General features: G+C 49.1%; 2 protein-coding genes across 7 annotated transcripts in view; both read right to left on the reverse strand.

The window, feature by feature from the left end:
- Positions 1 to 1,747: 1,747 nt before the first annotated feature.
- NKRF (NFKB repressing factor) lies at positions 1,748 to 11,455 on the reverse strand. 2 transcript variants are annotated; one of them, XM_090059322.1, is made up of 4 exons: positions 11,029 to 11,455; positions 10,351 to 10,443; positions 6,284 to 6,426; positions 1,748 to 4,194 (listed from the first exon to the last, which is right to left on the reverse strand). In XM_090059322.1, the coding sequence occupies exons 1-4, from the start codon at positions 11,328 to 11,330 to the stop codon at positions 2,216 to 2,218; spliced, it is 2,517 nt and encodes an 838-aa protein (XP_089915448.1). In that variant the 5' UTR covers positions 11,331 to 11,455; the 3' UTR covers positions 1,748 to 2,215. The 2 variants fall into 2 exon arrangements, with proteins under 2 accessions (XP_089915448.1, XP_089915449.1); XM_090059323.1 differs by lacking the exon at positions 10,351 to 10,443 and having other exon boundaries at positions 11,029 to 11,454.
- Positions 11,456 to 15,422: 3,967 nt separating this feature from the next.
- Positions 15,423 to 24,962, reverse strand: part of SEPTIN6 (septin 6) — a 38,345-nt gene continuing 28,805 nt past the window's right edge. The window contains exons 6-11 of one of the 5 annotated variants that reach the window (XM_090059328.1): positions 24,715 to 24,811; positions 24,256 to 24,424; positions 22,909 to 23,041; positions 22,467 to 22,657; positions 21,688 to 21,730; positions 15,986 to 17,809 (exon numbers count right to left, since the gene is read on the reverse strand). In XM_090059328.1, the coding sequence (XP_089915454.1) occupies positions 21,727 to 21,730; positions 22,467 to 22,657; positions 22,909 to 23,041; positions 24,256 to 24,424; positions 24,715 to 24,811 (594 nt within the window). In that variant the 3' untranslated portion in view covers positions 15,986 to 17,809; positions 21,688 to 21,726. The other 4 variants (XM_090059327.1, XM_090059326.1, XM_090059324.1 and 1 more) reach the window with 4 other exon arrangements.

Below are 24,962 nucleotides of genomic sequence, written 5' to 3' on the forward strand. Positions count from 1 at the left end.
ACCAGCTAATACCAGATCAGGAAGCATAGGGAGTAGCAGCTTTGACTGACCAGCCACTAAACCAGGGGCAGGCAATTATTTTGGGCAGAGGACCACTTACTGAGTTTCAGCAAGCCATTGAGGGCCGCATGACAGGCAGCCCAGGGCAGATTGATTTTCTAAAGTTTTTAGGGGCCCCGTGGACTGGATAGAATGGCCTGGCAGGCCACATCCGGCCCCCCGGCCACGTTTTACCCACCCCTGCACTAAATCAAAAGAAATATGCACACAAGTCTTGCCTGCAGTGCAGAGTACAAACATCTTTGTGGGAAGTTCCATTAAGCCAAGTTCCTGGTTCCACGTACCTCAGCCTTCCCCAAAAACAGGTTACCTCCTGGCATGTCAGGTGCTGATTCTACAATGCTTGATGTTGCCGAGCTTTGGGAAGCTGCTGGAAAAGCAGTGGCTGCTTGGACTGGTATGGGGTACAAAGCAGACCTCACTTCCCTCAGTACCATCTACTACGTGACACAAGTTCTTGAGAGCAGAATTCAGAGGGAGAGGAAAAGGCTGGCTGATGCGTGAACAGAAAGACAGCACGCTTTCAAGTGTCTGCTGCTCGGGGAGGGGGGCCCAACCTGTTCCCACATACAGGGCCCCAGGCAGCACAGGTCCGGGAAGGTGGGCTCAGGAGAACTAGAGGTCCTTACCTGTGAGTCCTGTGGGATGAGCGTTTGCACTTTCACACCTGTGGGATCAAAATACTGTACCACAGGTCACCAGGATCTTCTGCCGTGTCAGCTCAGCCACTCCCTCTCCTCAAAGCTGAGGGAATGAAAGAGCAACCCAGGAGGATGAACTGACCTGGAGGGTAATGTAAGCAGACGGTGAAACAGAAGCAGGCAACAAGAAAAGGGAGACAGACTGATACACAGGGCTGGTATTTATTACAAGGGGCTGAGGGAAGCAGAGATCTGAGCTGGTGGAAAGCCAGCAGGTGGCTGACCCACCAGAAAAAACAGCATGTTCAGATGTATTTTTGCTGGTTCAAGACTGATTTTTCTCCCTCTTATTAGTTTTCCCCACATTTTCCAGGCACGGCTCAGGCAGTGCTACCCAGGAACATTCCCAAAGCTGAGCAATGCCAGAAGGGTTCTGCCCTGTGAATGGCAACATGCACAAGTTGCTCTTTACACCAGCCTGTTCCCAGTACCTAGTCCTGTGGCATGGCATGTCAGCCCTGGATAGACTCCACACTCAAACCACATGGCAAAGCAGCATAAGAACACTTTACTTGTGAATCTCTTCGTGACATACACAAGCCCGGGTACATTAATGGGGTGGAAAGAAATCATTAGGCACAAATCTGATTTTGCTCAGGGTTAAAAACCTTATATTAAATACAAGTAAAAAATAAATTATATAGTCATTGCTCCACAAGTAACATAGGCAGCTCTAACACGGGGGGGGGGGCTGCATTCACCCTGGTTCTTGTAATTTCATGCTTCTCGAAGGTGTAAAGCAGTGATTCAAGGCAAAAATGCTCTGGAATTATCTACAAGTATCATTAAGGTGCATTCAGCAGTTCAGAGTTTGGGAGACCAGAATACTTATAGTAGAGCTCTGCTAATAAAACTACTGTTAAAAGCTGGTTTGGAGGTTTCTCCACATAACACAAGATGGACGCATCACTTTACCTTGCTAAATAATACTCTGAAATAACTGCAGCATCACACAAAAATGTACATACGAAAAGTAGTAAATCCTGTTTTTCCAGAAATAAAACTGTATTTTTATTGTCATTAATACCAACTTTACATCATTTCTCCTCCAAACTGCATTTTCTTTCCTTTTTTTGTTTTGTTTGTTTTTAAATAACAAAGGCAGACTTATTTCCTGGGTCCAAAAAGACTAAGGGAGCTATAATTTTAAGTGGTGTCAAATTCGCTGTGGTTGGACGTGCATTTTTGCTATTACAAAACTATTAAAATATGGAGGAACCGAAGACACGTACAGGAACAGAACTATCGGCGTCTGGGTTGTGCTAATATAATTGGACAGAACTTGGCAGGTTCTAATTTTCTAATAACATTTTTAAAATTAAAATGAGCAACGTAGAACATTTTCAACATGAATATGCCCCACAACAAGAAAATGCAGCATTTCTCTCTCTAATTCAGGAGCTAGGAAATCAGTTTTGTTTTGCGTTCACTGGTAAAACTGGGCACCATGCATCTCAGTTTGCTTGAGGCATAATAAGCTCATAATGCCCAACTTGGCCCTCTTGCTTCAGTTGGTCTAATAAGTCTTCCTTGCGCCTCTTTCTGCTTACCACCAAGTATCTATCATGACCCTGCCCGTGCGATTTACTTTTAAGCCCATATTTTTGGGCAATTTGATGTATTTGCTTCCGTTCATCGTTGTTAAGTTCTGTTGAGAACGTCAAGTCAACGTTACTCTCTGAGCGAGCGTAATTTCGGATGATCTGCTCGATATCTCTCTTGGCAATTTTGTTTACCCTTTCCACATCAAGGCCAAGTCCTTCCCTTTTAAACTGCTCCTTCACTGAAATAGGCTCTCGGATCCCTTCACCATCTTTCCCAAGCCCACCACCCGTCCAGCCCATTTTTCTCAGAATCTGATTCCCAATGTTATCTTCTTTTATTTTCTGTTTGAAGGCCTCTTCTGCTGAGCGGCCCTGGATCTCATTTCTTGAGATGACATCTTCGATGGTGCCTTTCTTCAGGTTGTTGACGACAGTGGGCTGCGTCTTTTTGAGTATTTTCACAGCTTCCTCTGCTGCCTCGTGCTTCACGGATTTCTTAACGCCGATGGCTTCAGCAATGAATTCGTTTTCTAGCATCACCTTGCACTTCCATCGCATGCCCGTCATCCTTTCGAAGACATATTCCACAGTCATCTTGTTGAACTGGGCAGTGTCGTTAAGTGTACACACAGGATTGTTAGAGTTCTCATAGATGACCAGGTCCTTCAAGTCCTTCTTCTTGCCACCCCTGGATGAACAGCCCACTTTCTGAACCTGGGTGGTTTTGATAGCTGTCACATTGGACTGGGTCTTCTGAAGAATTTTCAAAGCTTCATCTGCTGCAGCATGTTTGCTGGTTTTCTTAGTGCCATACCCCTCTGCCAAGCAATGGTCTTGTAAATACACTCGACAGCGCCATGAGCGGTTGGGCATCTGGTCATACTTGTATTCCATCGACATTTTGTTAAATGAAGCCGAGTTGTTCAGTATCCCGATCGCATCACTGGCATTTTCTATGAGAACAAAGCTGGTCCAGTGCTTGTTTGAGTTAGAACCACTTTTCACAAACTCAGAGCCAGGCTGAATAGGTACACAGTCTCGGTTGGCAGCTACAAATTCATCATATGGTTTGAGAGCAGGAGGGAATTCTGGGGGAGATGCATCAACCTCACACACGACTAAGTCCTCTTGATAGCTATGTTTGAACTTCCGCTGAATAACTCTTACTTCAACAGTCTTTTGCAACAGCTTGACTGCCTTTTCTGTGGCGCGATCCCTGGATCCATTTTTGCTGCCAGCGTAACCAGTGGTTAAGTAGACATTGAGGCATCTCACTTCGCAAGCAAATCCATCTGTGAGAAGCTTCTTACTTTTTGGGAGATCAGCAGGAGCAATTTCTTTTAAGGGGACATAAATATATTCAGGATTTGTCTTACAGGCCTGAATTGAGCGAGTCAACAGATAAGTATAATTAATTTTATCAGTCCCAATGTTTGCATCTGGGTTAGCAAGATTTTTCCAAATAGCAGCTGAGAGTTTATCAATAAAATTCTGCTTCAGTGCTACAACTGATGGGGAGAAAGTTTCAGAGGAAGTCTGAGCAGCTAAGGGGGAGGTTGAGAGTTGTGTAGCATCACTGAGGGCAATGTCCATACTGTTTAAAATCTTATTAGTACCTGTCGCCTGGCGACTTCCATAGCCTAAACCCACTGAGTTAGAGGACTGGAGATCTTCTTCTAGAGCACTGAAGCTGTTGAAAGCCAGGTTGGTACAGTTTTCTGCTGGCTGTGATGCACTGTGTGCATCTGTATCCTTGTTGGATTCCTGTGTTTGGTTGCCTGAAGGATCTTCCTTTCCTCCAACTTTCTCATTACTGGCTACAAAGTATATGGGTTCAAAACGAGGTCTCACACGGAACCTGGGGAGAACTTTTTTGGGAGGCTCTGGACCTAGGAAATGAATAAAATTTACAATGTTACAAACAAGTTCTCAGAGAGGAAGGCAATGCTTCAGTATGATCACCTGCAGTCACCAGCAAGCTTTTGAGCATGGAATTCCAACTGCCCAGTCACAAACAACAAGGATTCTGTGTGCAAGACGTGTGCCACAGATAAAGTGTCATTTGTGCAGGTTACAGTAGAAGCAGTTTCAATTCTGTTTTTCACAAGGCACTTGGTGGGTTTTGTAATACTTACAGCACACAGGCCGGAGAGACACAGGGATCATTGAGTCTAACCTGCGTGAAGTAAATCAATCCACAACATTTCATCCAAGTAACTCCTGCAGTGAGCCCAGCAACTTGTGGGAAAAGCAAAATAGCAACTGCACTGAGACCCTGGAGACCTTGGCTCGGTTCCAGCTCTGCTACTGGCAAGTCATTATACCCATCGTGGCCTTTTCATCTGTGAAACAGGATGAAGATATGGGCCCTTCTTTGTAGCATTATCTTCTAGTGGTGAAAAATACTTTACAGCTGTATTTTCCACAGACAACCAGTCTCAAGTGGAAGGTGAATAAAAGCCAACAGTGTGCTCTTGTTGCAAAAAAAAAAAAAATGGCCAATAGTATACTTAGTGTCACTGGGAGGAAAGTCGCTGGCAGATCAAGGGAAGTGATTCTTCCACTCTATTCAGCACTGGCGAGACCTCACCAGCAGTACTGTGTCCAGTTTCAGTCCCCCCCATGTCAAATATGATGTGGAGAAATTGGAAAGAACCCAGTGGAGAGCAACAAAAACAATTAAAAGCCTAGGAAGCATGATTCATGAGGAAAGGCTGAAAGAGCTACTGTAATTTCACCTGGAGAAGACTGAGAAAGTATCTGATAACAGTCTTCAAATACCTGAAGGACAATTATAGAGAAGATGAAGATGGCCTTTTCTTTGTGGCCGTGGGGGGACAGGACAAAGACCAGGCCTCAAGCCACAACAGAGAACATTTCGAAATAAGAAGGAACTTTCTGACCAGGAGGGTGGCCAAACACTGGAACAGCCTACTTAGAGAAGCTGTGGAATCGCCATCCCTGGCAATTTTTAAGAGCCAGCTGGACAGACTTGACTGAGACAGTTTTGTCAGGCACGATCCTGCCCTGAGCAGAGGGCTGGAGTAGACAATCTTGCGAGGTTTCTTCCAGCCCTACTTTCCTATGATCCTATGTCAAGAAATGACAGACCACTGGAACATGCTTCCCAAAGTCACCGTGCCTCATTTCTAACTTGAACTGAAACCAAGGCACAAACATACTTACGTGAACAAGTACTGCAAAACTGCACAGAATTTGACACCTGGAAGTCTAAAGAACACATGACTATTCTGATTACAAGAAGGTATTTCGCCCCCACACTCCAAAGCTAGGTGTCGGTGGCTTCATCAGAGAATAAAATGTTCACCTCAAGTCCACAGAAAAACTGTTTCATTCAACAATAATATATGAAACTATGACACAGGTAAGGCTACTAGGTAGGTATAGGCACCAGCATAGTAGCTTCTGGTTCAAGAGACTGAACATCTCTGTCACGAATGGCGCTTCTGAGGTTTAAACTGTTTGGATCCTCTGACATTCCAGTGGTTTGATGGCTGTTTCCCACTTTTGGTGTTTGTTATTTGCTTGTCTGAGACTTTGCTTGTTTGAGAGCAGTGCCTGAAGGCTCTGTCCAAGAGAAGGACCTGGCTGTACTAGATGCTACGTGCCGACACATAGTAAGAGGTACCCTCCCACACAGCTTGCAACTTGAACAGAAGAGATGAAGGAAAAAAATGGGATTAAAAGTAACAGTTTTACAACTTGACTGCTGGGGAACCAAAGCCCAGAAAGACGAACCAACTCGCCAGAAGCTGAAGCAGGTTATTTGTAGCAGAGCTGAATACCCATACTCACTTGGCCAGCTGCCATTTCCTCCCCGCCCCACAACTGCAGCATCCAGGACTGGCTTCAGAAGCCACGGGAGTGTTCTGCTCTGACGGCCCTGCGTTCCCAAGACCATACGTCAAAGACTCCACTCTCCGCAGCTGCCTCTAACATGCAGGCAAATATACTCACTGGAAGGTGCAGAATTTGCAGAAGGTAGAGAACAGGGTCGCTTCCGTGCCTTGGCACTAGGCACCAACTCGAATGATGGCATCTCCCCAATATCAATGCCTTCGGCCATCTTGAGGACTTTCTCCATGACCTGTGCGCCATACCTGCATTGAATTCAGCACAGACAGCGTTAGCACCTGTCACACCACGGTTCTGTGCTGCCAGCTTCTTAAAAGCACCTGCATGGCAAGCCTCAAGCCTGCTGAATGCCACACTCCTCTCAGCCCAGGCTTTGGGATTTACACCCATGGAGATACTGAGGCCTTTCCATCCCACACTAGAAGAAGGAGGCCTTTAAAAGAAAGATAGATGTCAGATAAGGTGTTGTTCAGACTAAGGAAGAGGTAGAGCTGAAAAGCCAGGGCTGAAAAGCCAGCTGAGATATTATAAGCAAACCCTGGTCAAAGTATGGCCTGGCTGGCTGTCCAGCACAGAACTCACAGTGACTTTGCTGGTGCCAAGGAGCAATGCTGCAAGCTGGCTCTGCTCCTGTAACTGGTCCCACGCGCACACACCTCTGAGGAACTCCTCTGAGGGATGGGAGCTGCCTCCAGGGCCCTGCTTTCAGGACTGTGGCCTTGCACAAAAAACCGACCATGGGAGTCAACAAGCCACCTACTTCCAAACAAATGCCAAGTGTGTAAGCAGCCAATAGTCTCCCTGTAATTCCTCACCAAGGATCCTGTCTTTCTCCGTTAAAAAAATAAAATAATATTAAAAAACAAACCAAAAAAAATCACAAAATCCGATAAAATGCAAATTGTCCGATTTAAAAAACCCCAAATCCGCAATTAAAATCAAATGCCATTAATTTTTTTTTTTTATATATATATATATATATATATATATAGTATCGATTGAACACAATGTCTTATTGATATATTTACAATTTTAAAGCAATTTGGAAGCCTACCAATGCCTCAATCACTGTAATAAAATAAATTCTAAATCCCTATACATTTTGGCATTTGTTTTTGGGTTTTGAATCATGGAAAAATCAGAGCTCTCTCTGCCCCCTTTGCTCACCAGGATGCAGGTCCAGGCCCCTCACTCCCAAGCCACAACCCACAGGCCCGCTAGTGACTCTCACAACACCCCCTGGCCTGCTGGTGCCCCTCACTCCCTACCCACAGCCCTCTCACCCCCCAAGCTCTGCTGGGGGAGACCCCCTGCTGCCAGAACTACAGGCCCTGCAGCTCCCTGCTCTCTGCAGCAGTGCCTGAGCCTGGCCCACCCTCCGTGGGCAGGACAGCTGAAGTGGAGCCCATGGTGGGGGGGAGGGGGGACTGCTCATTGCAGGCTTGGGCTCCCCACCCTGCTGCCCTCCCCCTGGGGCCCCTGCAGCCCAACAGGTGGGACGTGGCGCAGCAGGGCAGGGAAACTCCTTCCACTGCAAGCCCTGCACAGCCCTGGTGAAGCACTCCTTACCCACCCAGCAGCAATGGGGGTGGTAGCACAGGGCTGTGCCCCTTGCTGCTGCCAGGTGGGTAGGGGGCACTTTGCCATGGCGGTGCAGAGCTCCTAGAAGCAGCAAGGAGCTTCCTCGCTTGGCCCCACTTTGCTTTGCCACACCAGGTCCCGCCTGTTGGGCTGTAAACACCCTGGGGGAAGGCAGCAGGGTGGGGAGCCTGAACCCACAGGCCACTCCGCACACAAATCTGGGGGGGATGTGCCCCCCTCCAGCTCCCCCTGAACTCTGCCAGCCTGTGGACAGCTCTCTGCAAAAGTGGAAAATTGGTGCGTTTCTCCAAAAAACCTGTTTTCCTCAGTCAAAAGGGAAAAATCTGCATTTTTATCCATTTTCCCATGAGAAGCGGAAAAGCTAGATCATTTCACAGCAACAAAAGTAACATGACAATGACACCCTGCCGGTAACCCCCAGCTCTGTACCCTCCTGGAAAAATCATCACGATCACAGATGGTTCCTGACAACGTAGATGCATACAACCTCAGCACAGAGGGTTTCCAGGTATCCCACAACTGTCAAGACCTCCCATAGCCACTGGGATCTATAATCATTTCACTTAGATGGCAAAAGTTAAACAGTCCATCCTTTCCCTCCAACCCCAAAGGGAGCCTCTAAACATTGAATGGGACCAGGAGCTGTAGGTTTCCTATTAAAAAGTACAGAAAGAAAAGACTGTTCCACCATGCAGCTGGAATTTCAATGAAGAGGAGGATCAGCAAAGACTAAAATCACTATTGGGTTCCAACCACCAACACTACTGCAAATGAATGGCTTTGAACTGCCTTTTCATTACTGTGGCTATTCTTCTCATGTCCTGTCTGAGATTGTTGATGACACGTGTTCGGGAGAATTCACTACTGTGGCTATGAGGTCTGGTAGCACCGGAAGGTACAGACAGACCTAACACTTGAACCACTCTAAGAACGTCACTGATTGGGAACCGATTCACAAGCGTTCACACGTACAGAGCTACGGGTTCTCGGTAGACTCCTCACCTTTTAGGCACTGCACGGCTGCTGACACGCCAGCGGGGATGGTAGAGTACCCAGACTACCATGCCTCCCAGGGGTTAGTGCCTGGAGTTTCCCAAGTTCCCCTAGAGGAGGAGAAGACCCAGCTTGGGGCAGGAGGTTGGAGTGGAGGGGTTGCCAGGTGCTGAGAGGGGCCGTGTGGCTCCTTGATCATAATTCCCAGGGGGCTGGGTGCTCTGGGGCCCCTTCCCCTCCAAGAACTCCCCAGCTTTTCCAACGACTGAAGTACCTTGCATTACCAGCAACTGCACAGAGATGTGTGCAGGGTGGAACCTGCAAGGCAGGGATGCTGCAGGAGTGCAGCACACAAGGGAAAGGAACAATTAACAGTTAATGAGCTAATTCACTTCCCATGGAGTAGGGAACTGACAGGCATTGCACAACAGGAAAAGTTTTCTTCAGGTGATCTAGTTTATTCCAGCTATACAGTTGGCCCAATAGAGTTAGACAAGCTTTTGAATGAAAATCATTCTTCTTCAGGCCTGATCAGAACCAGCCACTTGTTCCGGTCAGACCTGAAAAATGTCTTGCATTCAAAAGCTTGTCTAATTATCCCAACTACACAGTAGGTCCAATAAAAGATACTACCCTAAGAAATCCTTGCTTCTCAATTTCTGGACCATCATGGCTACAACATCACTGTTCCATTACCATTGTGCAACCACTGTTTCATGCCCTCCACCCAATCCCCCCATCCAGCAATTGACAGGCATTTACTGTTACAGGAACAACCACTCATCACCCCAAGTAAACCTAGGATGCCCGCCCAGGGTCCCTAGCACGGAAGTGAAACTGCTACAGGGGCTTTCTGCTTCCCCACCCTTTCAGACAAGACATTTTGGGCACAGGGCTCATGGTTGCATCCCAGAGGACCCCCCACTGCCCTTCATGGATTTTGGGGGCTGAGAAACAGTGCGGTCCAGGATGCTTGGAGGACTGACCAGTCACTAGGTCCCAAATGCTTGGTGTCCTCACATAATGTTGAACCAGTTCAAGGAGGACCGGTCTAAAGCAGCCTGCACATCTACACTCTTGGGGTTTACAGTACATTTACAATGCTCCAAGTCAGGGGTGTCAAAAATACGGCTCATGGGCTGGGTCTGGCCCACGGGCCAGTGGAATGGGTCCAACCCTGTGCACTGCACACACTGCAGGCAGCACAGGGCACTGGACCACCCACGTGTGCTGTATGAAGCACAGGGAGCTGGCCTCGGCGTGCATGCTGCCCACGGTGGCCAGGCTGCACGTGGCCCAGGGGATCTGGGACATGGGCTGCCTGCAGCACCGGAGGCAGCTCACGTGCCATGAGCAGTGTATGTCCCATACCAGCCCCAGGGACTGGCACATGCAGCGTGCAGCTAGGACCTGGCACCGTGGGTGCTCCAGAGGGAGCTGGTCTAATCCAGCCCAGAAACTGGCTTAGAGACTCCCCTGTTTGTCTGTCCAGAGACTTCCCCAGCTAGGTATGGAGGCCTGAGCAGATCCCATCTTCCATTTACATACGAAGAGAGAGCGCTGAATAGCCTGACCTGCAAAGACACTCCTGCACCACCAGGCTGATCAGCCTCTTCTCTGGCATCAGCTGCTCAGCCCCTGGTGACCAGCAGCGAAGCATTGTGCTGCTGCTTGGGAGAACAAGAAACAGCAGCTTCAGTAAGGAAGGGGACAGGACACCGCAAACAGAGCCAAGCAAGGGGAAGGGGCAGGGGAGTGGATGGCAATCCCCACCCCCTCCGCCCCGGGGCAAGGGAGAGGAGGAGGGAGGGGAGTTTCACCATTTCACTCCAGAGAGGGGGAGGCTACGAAGGGGCCACCAGCACCAGCCCACCCCTCCTCGCGCCCAGGCACCGAGAGAGCTGAACGAACTGCAGAAAACAGCAAAGCCCCTGCGATCGGCCTGGACACCGATCCCTTGTCTGAGCGGAGACCAAACCCTTTCCGTCCCCGGCAGCGAGCGCCCGCTGGAGATGCTGGCTCGCCGCCCGACCCCCCGAGTCCGCCGCACAGCTCTCGCCACGCGCACCTCTGCACCGAGCCTCCTGCCCCGGGGCCTGACCGCCCCCCGGCAGCGCCTCGGACGCCGCTGCGCTTGCGAGACGGCGCCCCAGAGTTTACCCCTCGGCCCACGAGCGCGCCCCGCGCCCCTCCCGTCCCCGCCCCTTTCGCGGGCAAGCCTGTAGGCCCGAAGGGCCCGCGCGGGCGCGGACCTGCAGCCCAGGAAGACGTGGTTGGCCCACAGCACCGACAGGGCCAGCAGCTGGTCGATGGCGGCGCCCGGGTAGCTCCGCAGGTGGCGCAGGATGAAGCGGCGCCGCAGCGCCCAGTGCCGCTCGGTCTCGTGGTACTGCCGCCACTGCGCCAGCGCCGCCTCGCCCACCGCCGACCCGGCCCCGGCCCCGGCCCCGGCCCGGGGCTCGGGCGGCGGCGGCGGCTGCTCCGGGGGCAGCGGCGGCGGCGGCGGCTCCGCCGACAGGAAGTCTCCGCCCGGCAGCGCCCAACCGCCGGCCATCGGCTCTGCGCGGCCCGCGCGGCCCGGCCCCGCTCCGCTGCCACGTGCCCCCGCCCGGCGCCGCCGGCCCTTTTTTTTTTCAATGTTGCCTTTTTTTCCTGTGAGGCGATTGTGACGTCACGCGCCCGCGAGAGGTGGCGGCGGGCGCAGGAGGGAGGCCGCGGCGGCGCCCGGCTCGGCCGCGCCCCACAGCGCCCCCTGGCGGCCCCTCGCCGCGCTGCCTCGGGGGGCGTTCGCGAGCCGCGGCTAGGTGAAGAGCTGTTCACCAGGGCACCGCTGGGGAAGATCACGAGCAACGGATACCAACTCCTGGCAGGCCGCTTCAGGCTTAACACCACGACAAGCTCCTTCACGGTCAGGGTGTCCAGGCTGTGGAGTAAACTCCCTCCAGTCGCCTACCCGGGAGGTTTTCAAGAGGAAACCGGACAGTCACATCGCTCAGGTCACTTGACCCCAGGTGTCTGGACACGATCATCTGCACGGTCCCTTCCAATCAGTGCATCCCAGTCAAGGCTTTGTCTACCCGGATCTTACAAGCCTCCAAGGACGGAGAGTCCACCACTTCTCTGGGTAACTTGTTCCAGTGTTTTACCATCCTCCTCGTGAGGGCATTTTTCCTAATATCCAACCTCGACTTCCCTTGCTGCAGCTGAAGCCCATCGCTCCTTGTTCTGTCATCTGCCCCCGCTGAGAAGAGTCCGGCTCCATCCTCTTCGCACCCGCCCTTCAGGTAGCCAAGGGCTACCATCAGATCCCCACTCAGTCTTTTCTTCTCCAGACTAAATAAGCCCAGTTCCTTCAGTCTTCCCTCACAAGTCCTGTCCTCCAGCCTCTGAACCATTTTTGTTGCCCTGGGCTGGACTCTCTTCAATTTGTCCACAATAAAGAATTGCTGGAAATGCCTGAAGGCTGTAGGTCCCACAGCCCAGGGTCACAGCAACCTCATCATGCTTGAATTTCCAACCTGCTGGTCCCCAGCCAACTCACCCAAGCCTCTGGGCCACAGGAACCAGCTCAGTCCATGGTGGATCAGGTCTGCCCCTGCCCGGGTCAAAGATCGAGCTCCTTTGAGCTTTGCTTGGCATCTGGCCCCTGTGCCCCACCCGCAGGCGCTTTGGCTCAGGGTGGGCAGGCTCGGGCACCGCCTGGCCCCTGGGAGGCTGGGGGCACGCAGGCAGTTGCCGGCTGCAAGATCAGGCATCTGCGGAGGAGGAAGGTCACCCCTGTGAGTTGGGGTTGCTGCCAAGCTTGAAGCCAATGGGTTTCTGCAATACCAGGGCTCGCCGAACCCTGTGGCAGCGCATGCAGGCCCAGGGTGACACCTGGGGATCCAGAAGTGATGGGAGCCTGTCATTCTTTGCTTTGAGGAGACAGACACTGGTGGACAACTGAGATTTTACATTTGGAGTCCTCCTGCCAGGGCACTTACCTTTGCAACTGGCATCTCCCTGCGGGGTTTGTAATCCGGACGCTGCCCGAGAACTGGGAAGGGGAGCAGAGCAGGAAGGAGATAGCTCCAGAGGGGGGAGAGCACTACATTTATGCCCAAAGTCCAGGGGGTCATGTGTTTCTGCACTTCCCTGACTGCAGTTTTGGTGGTAAGGGAAGGCAGCAGCAAGCAGGGGAGGAGTCATCCAGACCCGATCCTTAGTCCTAACTACCAGCACTTGGATCAGCATCGTGTTGGGCCTCTGGGGACCTCCCAGCCACCAGCCAGCGACTACCACCTCTGAAAAACAGATAATGGTATCGGCAATGATGTCACCTCCAAGGTAGAAGATGCCAACACGGTGGCACAAAGGTGGGGCTTGGAGTTACGGGCCCAGGGAGGTCCAGCAAAACTCCAGCTGGAAGCCTACAGGCTGGCACTGGCCTCGCCTGTTCTCCCAGCTCGTGGTGCTGCCCCGTGCACGCAAGCGCCACGGTCAGCAAAGAGTAGTAACAGGCCGTAAATCCCATAGGAAAGGGAGCGCTAGGAGCACCCAGGAAACGGCACAGCGGAGTTCACCCTTACGTGGCACGTCCTACTGACACCACAGCGCTGAAGTGCGGGGCGGAGGGAAACTTGCAGGGTGCAGCCCCACGTATAGGCACATGGGACAAAGCTGGCAGTCTGGCGCTTGGCAGCATCTCAGAAACAACCCTCCAGACCCCTCCTGCTGCAGCCCCCAGGGCAGGGGAAGTCACAGAGCAGTCGTAAGGGAAGCTTGTGTCTACTTTAAAAGGGGGAAAGTGGCTCTGCCCATGAGATCAGTGCCAGCTCAGAGGCTCCATCTACCGGACGGCTCTCCCAGTTGCATGTAAACCCCTCTTCCTGCGCGGGGGGCTGCTTTTGGCCGAGACTGGAGGCAACGAGGAGAGGCAAAGATGCCAGCTAGAGCGAGCAAGTGCCAGGAGGTGCAGGTGGCACGGACTTGCCCTTTCCCTCCTACACTGCAGGGAGGATTCCCTGCATGCCCAGAGAAGGCAGGAAGCAGCGGTCTGAGCCTGCTGCCACCAGGAGCCAACTGTGTATTCCCTCCTCAGCAACCGCCTTAGGAGTTCATGTGCTCACAGGAGAAAGCTTTTTCCCCTTCTCCTTTTGTACCCTGTCAGGATGTCCAGCAAGAGCTACCTGCTGAGCAAGCCCAAAGCAGCACAGATGTGCTACATCACTAGCTGCCGGAAGAGCCATGCCTGAAGTCAAGGGTTTGTTCAGCTCAGGTCACTGAGGGAAGGATTTTGCTCCCTCTCAGCTGCAGTTCATGGATCTCACTGACTGGTTTATACCTTTGGCAGCAACATCTCAAGGATTGAACACTTCCTTCCTTTAAAAGTGGGTTTCCCCATGGGACAGGTTGCCTCCCACTGGTTGTGTGGAAACACCTCCACGGACAGCTCTGACTCCACATATTCCACTGCTCGCTTCAGGCCAGGGCCCTCTGGGGCTTCAGAGACCCAGGCTGCTTCTCACTTTAAAAACCAGACAGACTCCAATCCAAAAAAAGCTGCAGTGCATCCCAGAAATAGCAAGTGTAAATTGGTTGCAGTCGTAGGTTTAATAACCTGTCGTGTCACCGATGCACGAGGTTAATGGCCTTCAGTGTCTAAAAACAACCAGCTAAATTAATTAAAATTTAAGAAAGTGCAACAGGTCAAGAGAAACGTCCCACGTATGGAGCTTTTCCTCCTGGTGCATTTTAGCATCTAAATTATTTCCGTTTTCAGACAACAGAGCTCCTAAAGCAAGCCTGGTTAGAAATCATATAGCGGGAAACCCAGACTGGTCCAAGAGAAATCCCTCCAGGGGACAGAGGTGGGCAATTTCAACAGGGGCCTTATTTCATCCAAGCCAGGACACTCCAATTCTTACCCACAACACTGTGCTAGAGCTGGACCAGCCACCCCACTTAACACCCTCATAATAACCTTTGAAGACATGCTTGTCCCGACATCCTGGCTACATTTCAGAGTGGCTCAACTGAGCTCCACACATTTCCCCAGAAGCAGCCATAAAACAGGAGGACTCTACTCTCTCAGGACTCTCTCCACTAGAAACACAAAAGGACCCAGATTGTATTTTTTCACATTTTTTTTTATTGAAAACTTACATTAAAGTTAGAAAGGTATCGAGCTAAACAGTGCTGGTTCTTTAATGTTTCATGTAAATATAGACTCGGTGCCATTATCACTCATACTTCCATTGGAAAAAAAAAGGGTGGTGGTGGAGTGGGGGGAATAAAACCACAGAGGAGAGACAGATGAACACAGTTTGGAAGAACATGCAGTGGATGGTCCAAAGGAGAACGAGACAAGCAAGAGGGCTAGGACAGACTCCAAGGCATTTCCAAGACAGCACGCTCTACTCACACGGGCTTTGGAGGGAGCATGACCATCTGGCGACAGCTCCCCAGGCCTCCCCAGCGTGAAGAGCAACATCATTCTCTAACTCTAAAGAGCACAAGGGGGTCCCAATAATGGAGTGTGGGGTCTTACTACACAATAAATTATGTGAGGTTAAAAACTCACTCAATCTGCGTCAGGCAGGCAATGCAGTGTGCTTAACGAGAGGGCGGAGGCACACATGACACTAATGGAAGAAAAAACCTGCGCGTTTCTTTTTGCTGTATTTCCTCGTCAGAATGAACTAGGTCGTGGCTGTCAATGTAGCAAATTGCACCTATTTCTCTCTCCTTTGACATCAAGTACAACAGGTTTTCAACGCAAAGCCAGGAACTGGCAAGAAAGAAACAAAACAAGAAAACAACTTTGGCTTCCACAGACAGTCATGGGAGTCTGTGATATTTATATTAGGCCAAATTAGGGGAAAAAAAATATATATATATGTATGCATATATTGTCATAAACTTAATGCTTTGACTTTTTTTTGGCTGTGTCACTCTTCCAATGACATTTCTGTTGCTCCTCAGAAGTCTTAGGTACACAATCAGCTTCCTCCAGTAATATTCTGTCTTGTCACACAAAATACAAGACACTTCAATTTTAAATACCATGCAAGGCAGAAAAGGGCTTCTTTCCAAGACACTAAACATTGAAGATCTGTCCCCCCACCACACAGACATTATAGGACCCCTAAACACTCTTCTAGAAGCAGTAGTCTTCTCCCTCAGACACAGCGCAGCTGGCGAAGACAGACTAAAAAAAGCTACAGAGAGAGGAGAAAAAAAGAGAGAAAAAACAGAAGATTATCAAAAGGAGAAGGACATTCAAAAAGCAGGAAATAGAGACTCAATGTAAGCTGAGAGAGGAGAGGTGGGCAATTACAGATCCCGCTGTAACTGCTCCCAGGGCTTCAAGGAAACCACACAAATTAGAACATTGTTTAAAGAGGTTTTTAATAGCATTATAAAAGGAGTCAAAATAATCCGTAACAGCCAACAACCTGCAATGCAGGAAAACAAAAGGCAGATAAAAACACTCTTTGCAGCTGGACACCTGAGGCCCACTGACAAAGGGACACTGACCCATTATGGAAGGCGTGCGACTAAGGAAAGCAGCGAGTGAGTGCTTGAAGTACCGTCTTTTCTCACATACAACATGTCCTGAAACAAAATGTGCACCTGGTTTCTGAAAGGCAGAATGAAGAAAGAAAGATCTTTTCTTTGTGAGCCTCTGTTGGGCAGGGTCGGGGAGGGGAGGGGTGGAGAATGAGGGTCCACAGACAGCAACTAAGGAGCCTGGCGTGCAGTGTAGCACGTGCAGCTTTAGTTTGCCTTTCCCCAGGCAGAAGCTGAACTGCTGTTACCCTATTTCCTTGGTTACCATGCACACCCCAATTGCCAGGAGCTGCATTTTAGAGGAAAAGAAGTGTGTGTGTGTTATATGTGAGAAATTATAGTATTTCAAACTTCTTTTTAAAAAGCAGTTTTTTAATTGATCTTTACAGTGCCCCCAGAAACCTGAGAAAGTATAAATAGGCTGCAGTCAAGCACTTGAACAGTATTCGCTTCTAGAAAATGAGGCTACATCTTAGCTTCAGTTATGGGCTCTTGCACAAGGCTGACCATGTGTTTGGGCAAGAAGCTGGATGGAGGAGCACATGGAGGAAGAGGAATGGCCTTCCCCATTAATGCTGACATGCGCCACAGGGGATAAGCCTCAGGCTGAGGCTAGATGGGACATCTCCAAACACAGGCCAGCCAGACCGACCTAGAGCCAGGCACTTGCCAGCTCCCCTGGGACGGGAGGAGGTCTTATCCCCAAAGCTCTGATCTGGCCAGCGAGCGGATATGAGGAAAAGGAAACCTGAGTAAGAGCCATCGCCATCAGGCTCTCAGGTTTGAAGAGTGTGTGCAGGCAGTTGAAAGATGCTGCGGCAATAGCAGACCCTGAGACATCAGCCAGCTCTCCTTTCACCAGTGTCTGAGGGCTGTCTGTTGAGCCTTCATAAGATGCTCCCATTTGGCGTCAAGCTTTCAAGTTACAATTCCACGTGCACGCTTTGCCTTTTTCCCTAGAACGATGGGATCTCACACGTTCCCCTTAAACTCTCATGGCTCACAACACACCTTCAACAGGACCCGTGTGCACACATCCCCCCCCATCCAAGATACAAGGATTCACCCACTCAGCCACCATAACTAAACCAAGGCTGTGTTGTCTTTTCAAAATCCCCAATAAATAGATTTTAAACTGCATTGTTATTTTGCCAGCAAAAAAACAGAATTATTTTTTCCACATCCCTTAATTATTTGGAGCGGGGGGGGGAATCCATTAAACGTAAAATAAAAAAAAGAAAGGAGTGTTAAGGTTACAGTGTCCAAAAACAGCTTATCTTAAATGGTTTCATCAAAGCAGTCACCACCAATACATAGGAAAGGAAGATTCCTGATGAGGAGAGAGAGGATTGGAAAGGTCATGGCTGAAATGTTATGAGAAGCTGTCAGCTGTTACTAGAACCTCTGTTTTAACAAATAAAGGAAGGTCCATTCGAGCCCTTTGCATTCAGGGATTATTACTCAGTACAGAGCCAGGGGTTACTGTAAAAGAATGGCAAAAAAAAAAGTAAACGTTAACCAGAATTCATGGTCTCATAAAGACTTTATTTTTTTAAAAATGTCCCCTTTAAGGAATACATGGACAAGACATTTTCAGGCAAACCACAGCTAGTTCAGGGAGGTACCTACTGAGCCTCACTGAAGGCAGAAGCAAAACTCCCACCCATTCAGTGCAAATGTTGCGTTAAGAAAACCCCAAAAGCTTTTGCTATATAGAAAATTTCAAGGAACAACTAAACCGCATCTGTGCATTCCTAAGCAGATGTTGGGTTTTCCTAATAATACTTGGGATATTAAACAACAAACAAAGAATATAAGGACAAAGGGTTTTGAAAATAAAGTAATATGGCAGCATCTCTATGCTGTCTTCTTCATAAACACCAGCTGTTCTAGCAACTAAATACGGGCCTTTGCGCGGGTTTTCCCTGAGTTTGGATCCAGGATTTGTTTCAGCACGTCACAGTAACAGGAGAAGAGTCTGTGGAAGGCAGGCCAGGCGGATCTGAACTTCCCAGAGTCTGTGTGGCTCAGCTCAGCAGGGCAACCTGCTGCAAAGCCTGGATCTGGCTTGAGTTTCCTCCACAGTGTGGGGATGAGAATGGGGCTCTCCATCTTCTGGGGTTCTGGCTCAGGCCCCTCCCTGCTAGCATGGTACGTATGTAACAGTCAAGTACAAGGAATCCAATCTAGATGAGGATGGGTTAGACACTGATACAGAAAATGAATGCACCACAACAAAGAGCAGCCTCTCTCGCAGGCAGCCCAGGGAGCAGGCTCTAATTGCACTCACAGGGATTCGGAGGCAGGGCACAGGCTTCAGGGCACTAAATGCGAGTCCACAAGCAGCCGTGCTCTGACCATGCAGATGTGAAACATGTGCGAGAACTAGCAGGGATGGTTTAGAGCAGAGGATGCTAGTTCTGCAAGCGCTCGGCCATACAGGCTGCTGCCCAGAGGGGGAGTGGGCAGCCTTTAGTGCCTCCTGTCAGTTCCATACAGGTTATTGCTGGGCTCCTTACCCACGGCTAGTCAAGGGCAAGACTGTTGCTTTTTAAAATAATTCTAAGGAGAGGAAGGGAGCAGGGGATGAGAGGTGGGCAAACAGGCAGCGGCAGCCGCGGGATAACTGAATGTGGGGGCATTCGTTTCTGGTGCCAAGGGGAAGGTGCTACAGGAAACCCGAACTGAAAATGAAAGAAAAAGGCAGGTTAATGGCACTGTGAGTGAATTTAAATAAGCAAATAAATCAAACATAATTATGGTTTCTATCAGGCAAAACAAATGAGAGTGTTGCTGTGTGTTAATAAAGCTGACTGGTCTTGACCGACTACAACACATGCTTTGCACGCACAGGCACAGACAGCAGGGGCACGAACAACATCTCCCACAGTTGCCTAACACAGTGGGATCAATCCTGTAAACCCCTGCTAGAGTGAAGCCCCATAATACTTTATGGACCAACACATGCGTAAGTAGAACGGTTGAAAAAGGACCAGACATACATATTTAGCTCAGTAGAGACAAATGCCCATTCAACAGGCACTGTCTGCAATTGTATACCCGGAACAAAAGAATGTTATTTGATCTGGGGCCGGGCATACAATAGTGTACAGTTATAAGGACTGCCCAAAGCAATCCAAAACCAACAAGCAGCAGCAATGTTCGCTCCAACTGCACTTTAGCCCTGCCTTTGTGCTCAGCCCAGCATGAACACTGTTATTCTTTGAGATTATTTTTCATGTTCAGATCCCAAAAAGCAAAGAATTGTTCTTTCCCCACACCTCCCCCATTTTACATTGTTATTGTTGGCAGCAACATTCATCCTGTCTGAGCATCCAAGCAGGGTTTTTTGTTTTGTTGGTAGGTTTTGGTTTTTTTACTATCTCATTCTGTATAGGACCCTTCTGGAGTCCTTATTAATAAGTGGGGCTTACGATTAAAATACAATTTTTTATTCAAAACTCAGTGTTATTCCTTCCCTTTATTCCTCTTTATTCCTGTTTCATGATAGACCATAGGTTAGTTTATAACTAGATCCTATTGACCTTATTTTACAAGGTCAGTTGGTGGTAGGAAATCATCTCAAAATGCTGGTCTTTCTGGAGGGTCATTAATACAAGGGCCATAAGGAGTCTTATTTTAATGGACACATTATTACAGCTGCAAATGTGCCCTCTAAAAGCAATAGGGCTGATATCCTGCTCACACTTACATAATGAGTACTGCTGATCTGCCAAAGCAAGCTAGATGTGTTAGTATCAGTTTTACCTATGGCAATAGGAATTGTACCTGGTTGCAAAATAAAGGCTCTTTAGATGCATCCATCACAGCTATAATCATCAGTTTACTCATCAGTCGAGGATATAAATGGCTTTCCTGCCTCTGCTGGCTGGGTGCATTTGTTAAATGATTTCTTTACATCTAAATGAGTCCCTGTCCCTTACAATATACATCTATACCTTACAATGCCACATATATGCAAGCTGAAAGCACTGGCTGACTTCAAGCTTCATTCATTAACCATTTCAGGGTTTACAAGCAGCCTGACTGTAAACAATGAAGATTCCCTACTGCTATGTGGGGAGACCCAGGATTACATGACAGCAATATAAAATGACTCAGAATTGTGCAAACATTGAGGACTAAGACACCCACTTAATTCTGAGTGGAGGAAAGCTTCTGTGGCCTTTCTAGAGGAACTCAATGGGTGGCTTTAGCCCTCTTCCAAAACTAGAAGCTACCTGCATAGGCGCTGATTCTATGGGTGCTCTGGGGCTCAAGCATTCACTGAAAAAAATTAGCAGGTGCTCAGCACCCATAACCCACACTGGGCAAGCCAGGTTGAAGTAACACGCTGCCTCTTCTGGGCATGTGCGAGGATAGGCATAGGAATGCAAAAAAAAAAAAGCACCCATTGATAAAAACTGAAGCCGATGCCTATGGCTACCTGGATTCCTGATATGAATGCCAGGACCCAGGGGCAACGTATGCATCTTTGGGGGAAAGGCTTGTAAGGCTAAATGCAAGCTGCTTTTTTTTTTTCTAATAGAAATCACACTTAGTCTGAAAAGCCTACAGTCATGTCTGCCCCCACAGACAAGGCATGTCACACACCTGGAGCTCAAAGGCACAGCCTTTAGCCCTCGATCATTTTAAATCAACACCCAGCACCTGTTATTTGGCAATAAGCAACTACAAAAAACCCCTAACTTTGACTATTTACTGTCTCAGAGTTAATAGAGACCCAGTGACACACCCAGGGCTGAACAGTAGCTTGGTGACAGAGGCTAGGATACAAGTCTTGAATCCCAAGCCTGTGCACTAACCAGTCATTAGGGGTAGAAGACTTCATTCTCAACAAACAGCCTGAGTCTCACTACCTACATTTCTATAGTTATTGTTACCATAGCATCTACATGAATAAAGATCTTTTAGTTTTAGAGAGAGAGAGAGAGAGAGAGAGAGAGAGGGTGGGGGAGAAAGAGAGAAGACAAAAGGATTGTCTTTACTAGTGACATTAGTAAAATGGCTGCAAAGCTTTGGAGGCAGTGTCCTTCATCCCGAATGTGCCGTTATTATATTGTCCTTTCCCATTACAACACATCAAGCAGCTCTTCGTGAAAAGTCACTCCAGTTACTTCGCAGCATTGTTAAGGACACACAGTTCTCCCGAATACCCTAGATTTATTACGGCATGTGGAAAAAGACAGAATAACAATACACCAGGACAGGCAAAAGGGGAGAGAGAAGTGAAAGGAGGGGGGAAATGTTTTGTGATTGTGCCGTTGGGTGGGTTCGTGCTCTTAAGAACTGTGTGACTGGATCCCACTGCAAGGTCTATTGTAGTTAATGAATCTTACCAGGACAATGCACCTCATGCCCCATGCAGCAAACAGCAGTTAACTGTAAAACAGCACACAAGTAACAGCTGATGGCGATGGCATGGTAATAAACATCAAGTCATGAATTAGTGCAAATAATGGAGCCTGGACTAATTAAGAAAGGGAAGTGCCAAGTTATTTGCAAATGCAGATCTCATGGGAAAGAGAAGGGCTAATCTACATTTGGTTAGCCACTGTTAAATGAAACATTATCAACTAAAATCCTGCCTATAACATTCCTGGTTGCTATGGAGATTTCTGATGTAAATGCTGTAATGGAGCTGATAGTAGGAGAGTATCCAATGTAGGAGGAGAGTATCCACTGTAGGAGTTTGGCAGAGAGCAAGGCACAGCACCGTTTTAAAACACAGCTATTTTTAACTTGAGAGAAGAGACCTCACTTATTAAAAGCTGGCTTGAGTGCTGAACAATAGTGCTTCATTCCATTTCCTGAACCCCAAAACTTTCTACTGTGGGTGCTACCCCTCTTCTTGACCCAATCAGGCTGGACCACAAGAATACTTGAAGGCAATTTTGCTGTCAGCTATTCAGTATGTGTCTGAGTGTCTTATTCTGACCTGCATCTTTTTGCATGGCTCTGGGGCTGTTCAGCTTAGGGCTACTGGCTAGGGTTGCATATTTGTCTTGTGTCAGTCTGCCCTTAGAGATAACTGGCTACATTGGAGAAGAGGTACCAAGAGGTCTAACTGCAAAGGGGAAGTCGCGACAGAGAAGCAAGCACCAAGTTAACAACTTACTTTTTCCTCTCCTTGTCCCGTTTAAGAGTCTGTGATCCTCCAGCCTGCTGGGCCTGAGACTGGAGCAGCTCAGCCGCCGTCTTCTTCTGTTTGAATGCATTTACTTCATCATCCAGAGATTTCTTCTTGTCCTCCAGCTTCTTCTTCTCATCCTGATGCAGCTTCTTCAGACGATCAAACTTTTCATGCAGCTAGAGAGAGAGAGAGAGAGAGAGAGAGAGAGAGAGGGAGAGGGAGAGAGAGAGGGAGAGGGAGAGAGAGAGAGAAGAGCTGACACACCAATATACCTTCTTTCTCTACTGAGAAAATCCTCATGAAGCCAGAAGACATTTTCTAAGAATACAGGACATTTCAGCAGCAACATAGCTGAGGTTAATTCAAGGCTCACGGTACTGGAGATGTACACATGCATGCACATGCACATACACACTACAATCTTCACCTCTTTTTCAGCCTCTTTAAGCTCTGCTTCTTTTTCCTTGACTCTCTGGACAAACATTTGCCTCATCTCCTCCTCTTTTTTCTGCAGTTCCCCCAGAAACTCGTTCCTTTTGGCCTCATAAGTCTCTTGTAGGCTAGAGAGAAAGAAAAAGCAGGTGTAAAATCAATGATAAACTCAGGTTTCTTTTCAGGCATCCCCTCTAAGTTCACAAGAACCATCATGGCTGAGTAAGCACATGGGACAGACCAGAATCTGAGCCTTCTGGTCAGATGCTCAGGGGATGGCCTAGCTCAAACCCCCAAATGCTAGCACTGCTGGACTCTAGGGAAGTTCAGCTTCAGATTCAAACTCAGCAGCATTAGGCTTATCTTACCCTGCAATCTCTGAGAGATTAAAAGAATAACACTTCCTGTGATCACAGGGATCATTTCATCAGCTGCCTGCATTTAGCCCTGGCACCCTAACCCCCCAGTCTTCATGCTGGGAATAGGGCATCTCTCAGTTTCCAAAGGGACAGACAACTTTAGAAAGCAGCATCATCTGGAAGTACTTGTGTTGCCATCTGAAACCAAGCCACCACCTCAGGCCACTTCCTTGCCCCACGTTTGCCTCCATTTCTCTTATGCTTTCTGCTGAAAGAGCTGGGATCAGACCCTCGTCCTCACTCTTCTCTCCTGTATCTTGCACTTGCTGCTCCACGTGTCTCTGTGGGCTGTGCTTCTCTGGGACTGGGAGCTCCACGCATCATTTTATTACTCTCATGTGCTTAACCAATGAAAAGCTGAAGATTAGCAAGTCCATTCCCCCCTCGAGCCCTCACTAAGCTGTGCCGTTTGACCCGCTGGTGTGGAAGAGGTTAAGTTTAGCCATCCTGGGGTGAAGAAAAGCCAGGTTCGCTGTGCGATACAGATGGGAGCAGGGGGGTAAAGCAGAAGAAAGCACTTGCCAAAGACAGATGCTGATTCCAAAGGAAGGCGCTGGGTGACCCCCAGCAGGGGACACTCATGATACAGGGATTCTTGGCTCAACAAGGACAGGGGGATTCTTGGGTTTATAGAGTCTGCTCTGGTTCTAGCTTTCCCCTCCCATTTCGCTCACATCCTGCTTTGCATATGCCTTTCATCTGCACATCTTCCCTTTGCTCATTCAGGCTGTGCTGGTGCTGAAGTTTGGGGGCCACTCTCCCACTCTGATGCTGCCTGGGAGGGCTATGTAGCCTGTGGCACAGGACCCAGTCAGGGGTATGAAGGCCTAGCCTTTCACAGCCAGTTCTGCATGTGCTTGGGGTGTCATGACAGGGTGAGCCAGTTGTGGTCTCTCCTGCCCACTATGCTGCAAGGAGCATACCTGAAAGGTTTGCTGTCAGGATCTGTGTCCTTGAACCCCATCTCCTCCAGCTTGCACCGCCGGTACAGCTCGTAGTGGCGTGCATGGGTCTGCTCGCGGAGATCTTCCATGTTCACACGAATAAGCATCTCGCGTAGCTTCACAAAGTCACAGTGAGCTTCATTCTCCACTGCAAGACAATTGGAGCAGTGACACGGAGTGAGACACAGAGAGTTGCCTTTTGATGCACTTCTGCCCTCCGGCCCCCCAGGGGGACTCTACTAACTCTTCCCAGCACAGAAAACACAGCCCCCCACAATAATGGGATACAGGACATCCCCACTGAAAGGCTGAACCTCAGTGGGACCCAAGTTAGCAGCAGAGCTGGAAGGAGGAGTGAGGCATCCCCTGCTCCAGCTGCAGGATCCCACCCCCTCCCAGCAGCAGCCTCCTCTCACACCACAGGGCCCAGGCACTCACCCTGCACTGTGCCCCATGGGTACTGCCGGGCTTTCATCATCTTGTTTCCTATTTTCATTTCCTCTGTGCTGCCAATCACTGCAAATGGTAAGTGGGCCTGGAACACAATCAGGGCAGTGGATATGAGTCACTGTGAGCGACACAGCGCGCAACCTGGACATGCCACATGTCCTAAGCGAGACAGGGCTGCATTGGCACTGGCTGACTCTCCCTGTGAGCCTGGTCACTACAGCCATGCCCCAAGAGGC

Source organism: Crocodylus siamensis, chromosome 8, assembly GCF_052110815.1.
Source record: "Crocodylus siamensis isolate JL-2025a chromosome 8, ASM5211081v1, whole genome shotgun sequence".
Taxonomy (NCBI): domain Eukaryota; kingdom Metazoa; phylum Chordata; order Crocodylia; family Crocodylidae; genus Crocodylus; species Crocodylus siamensis.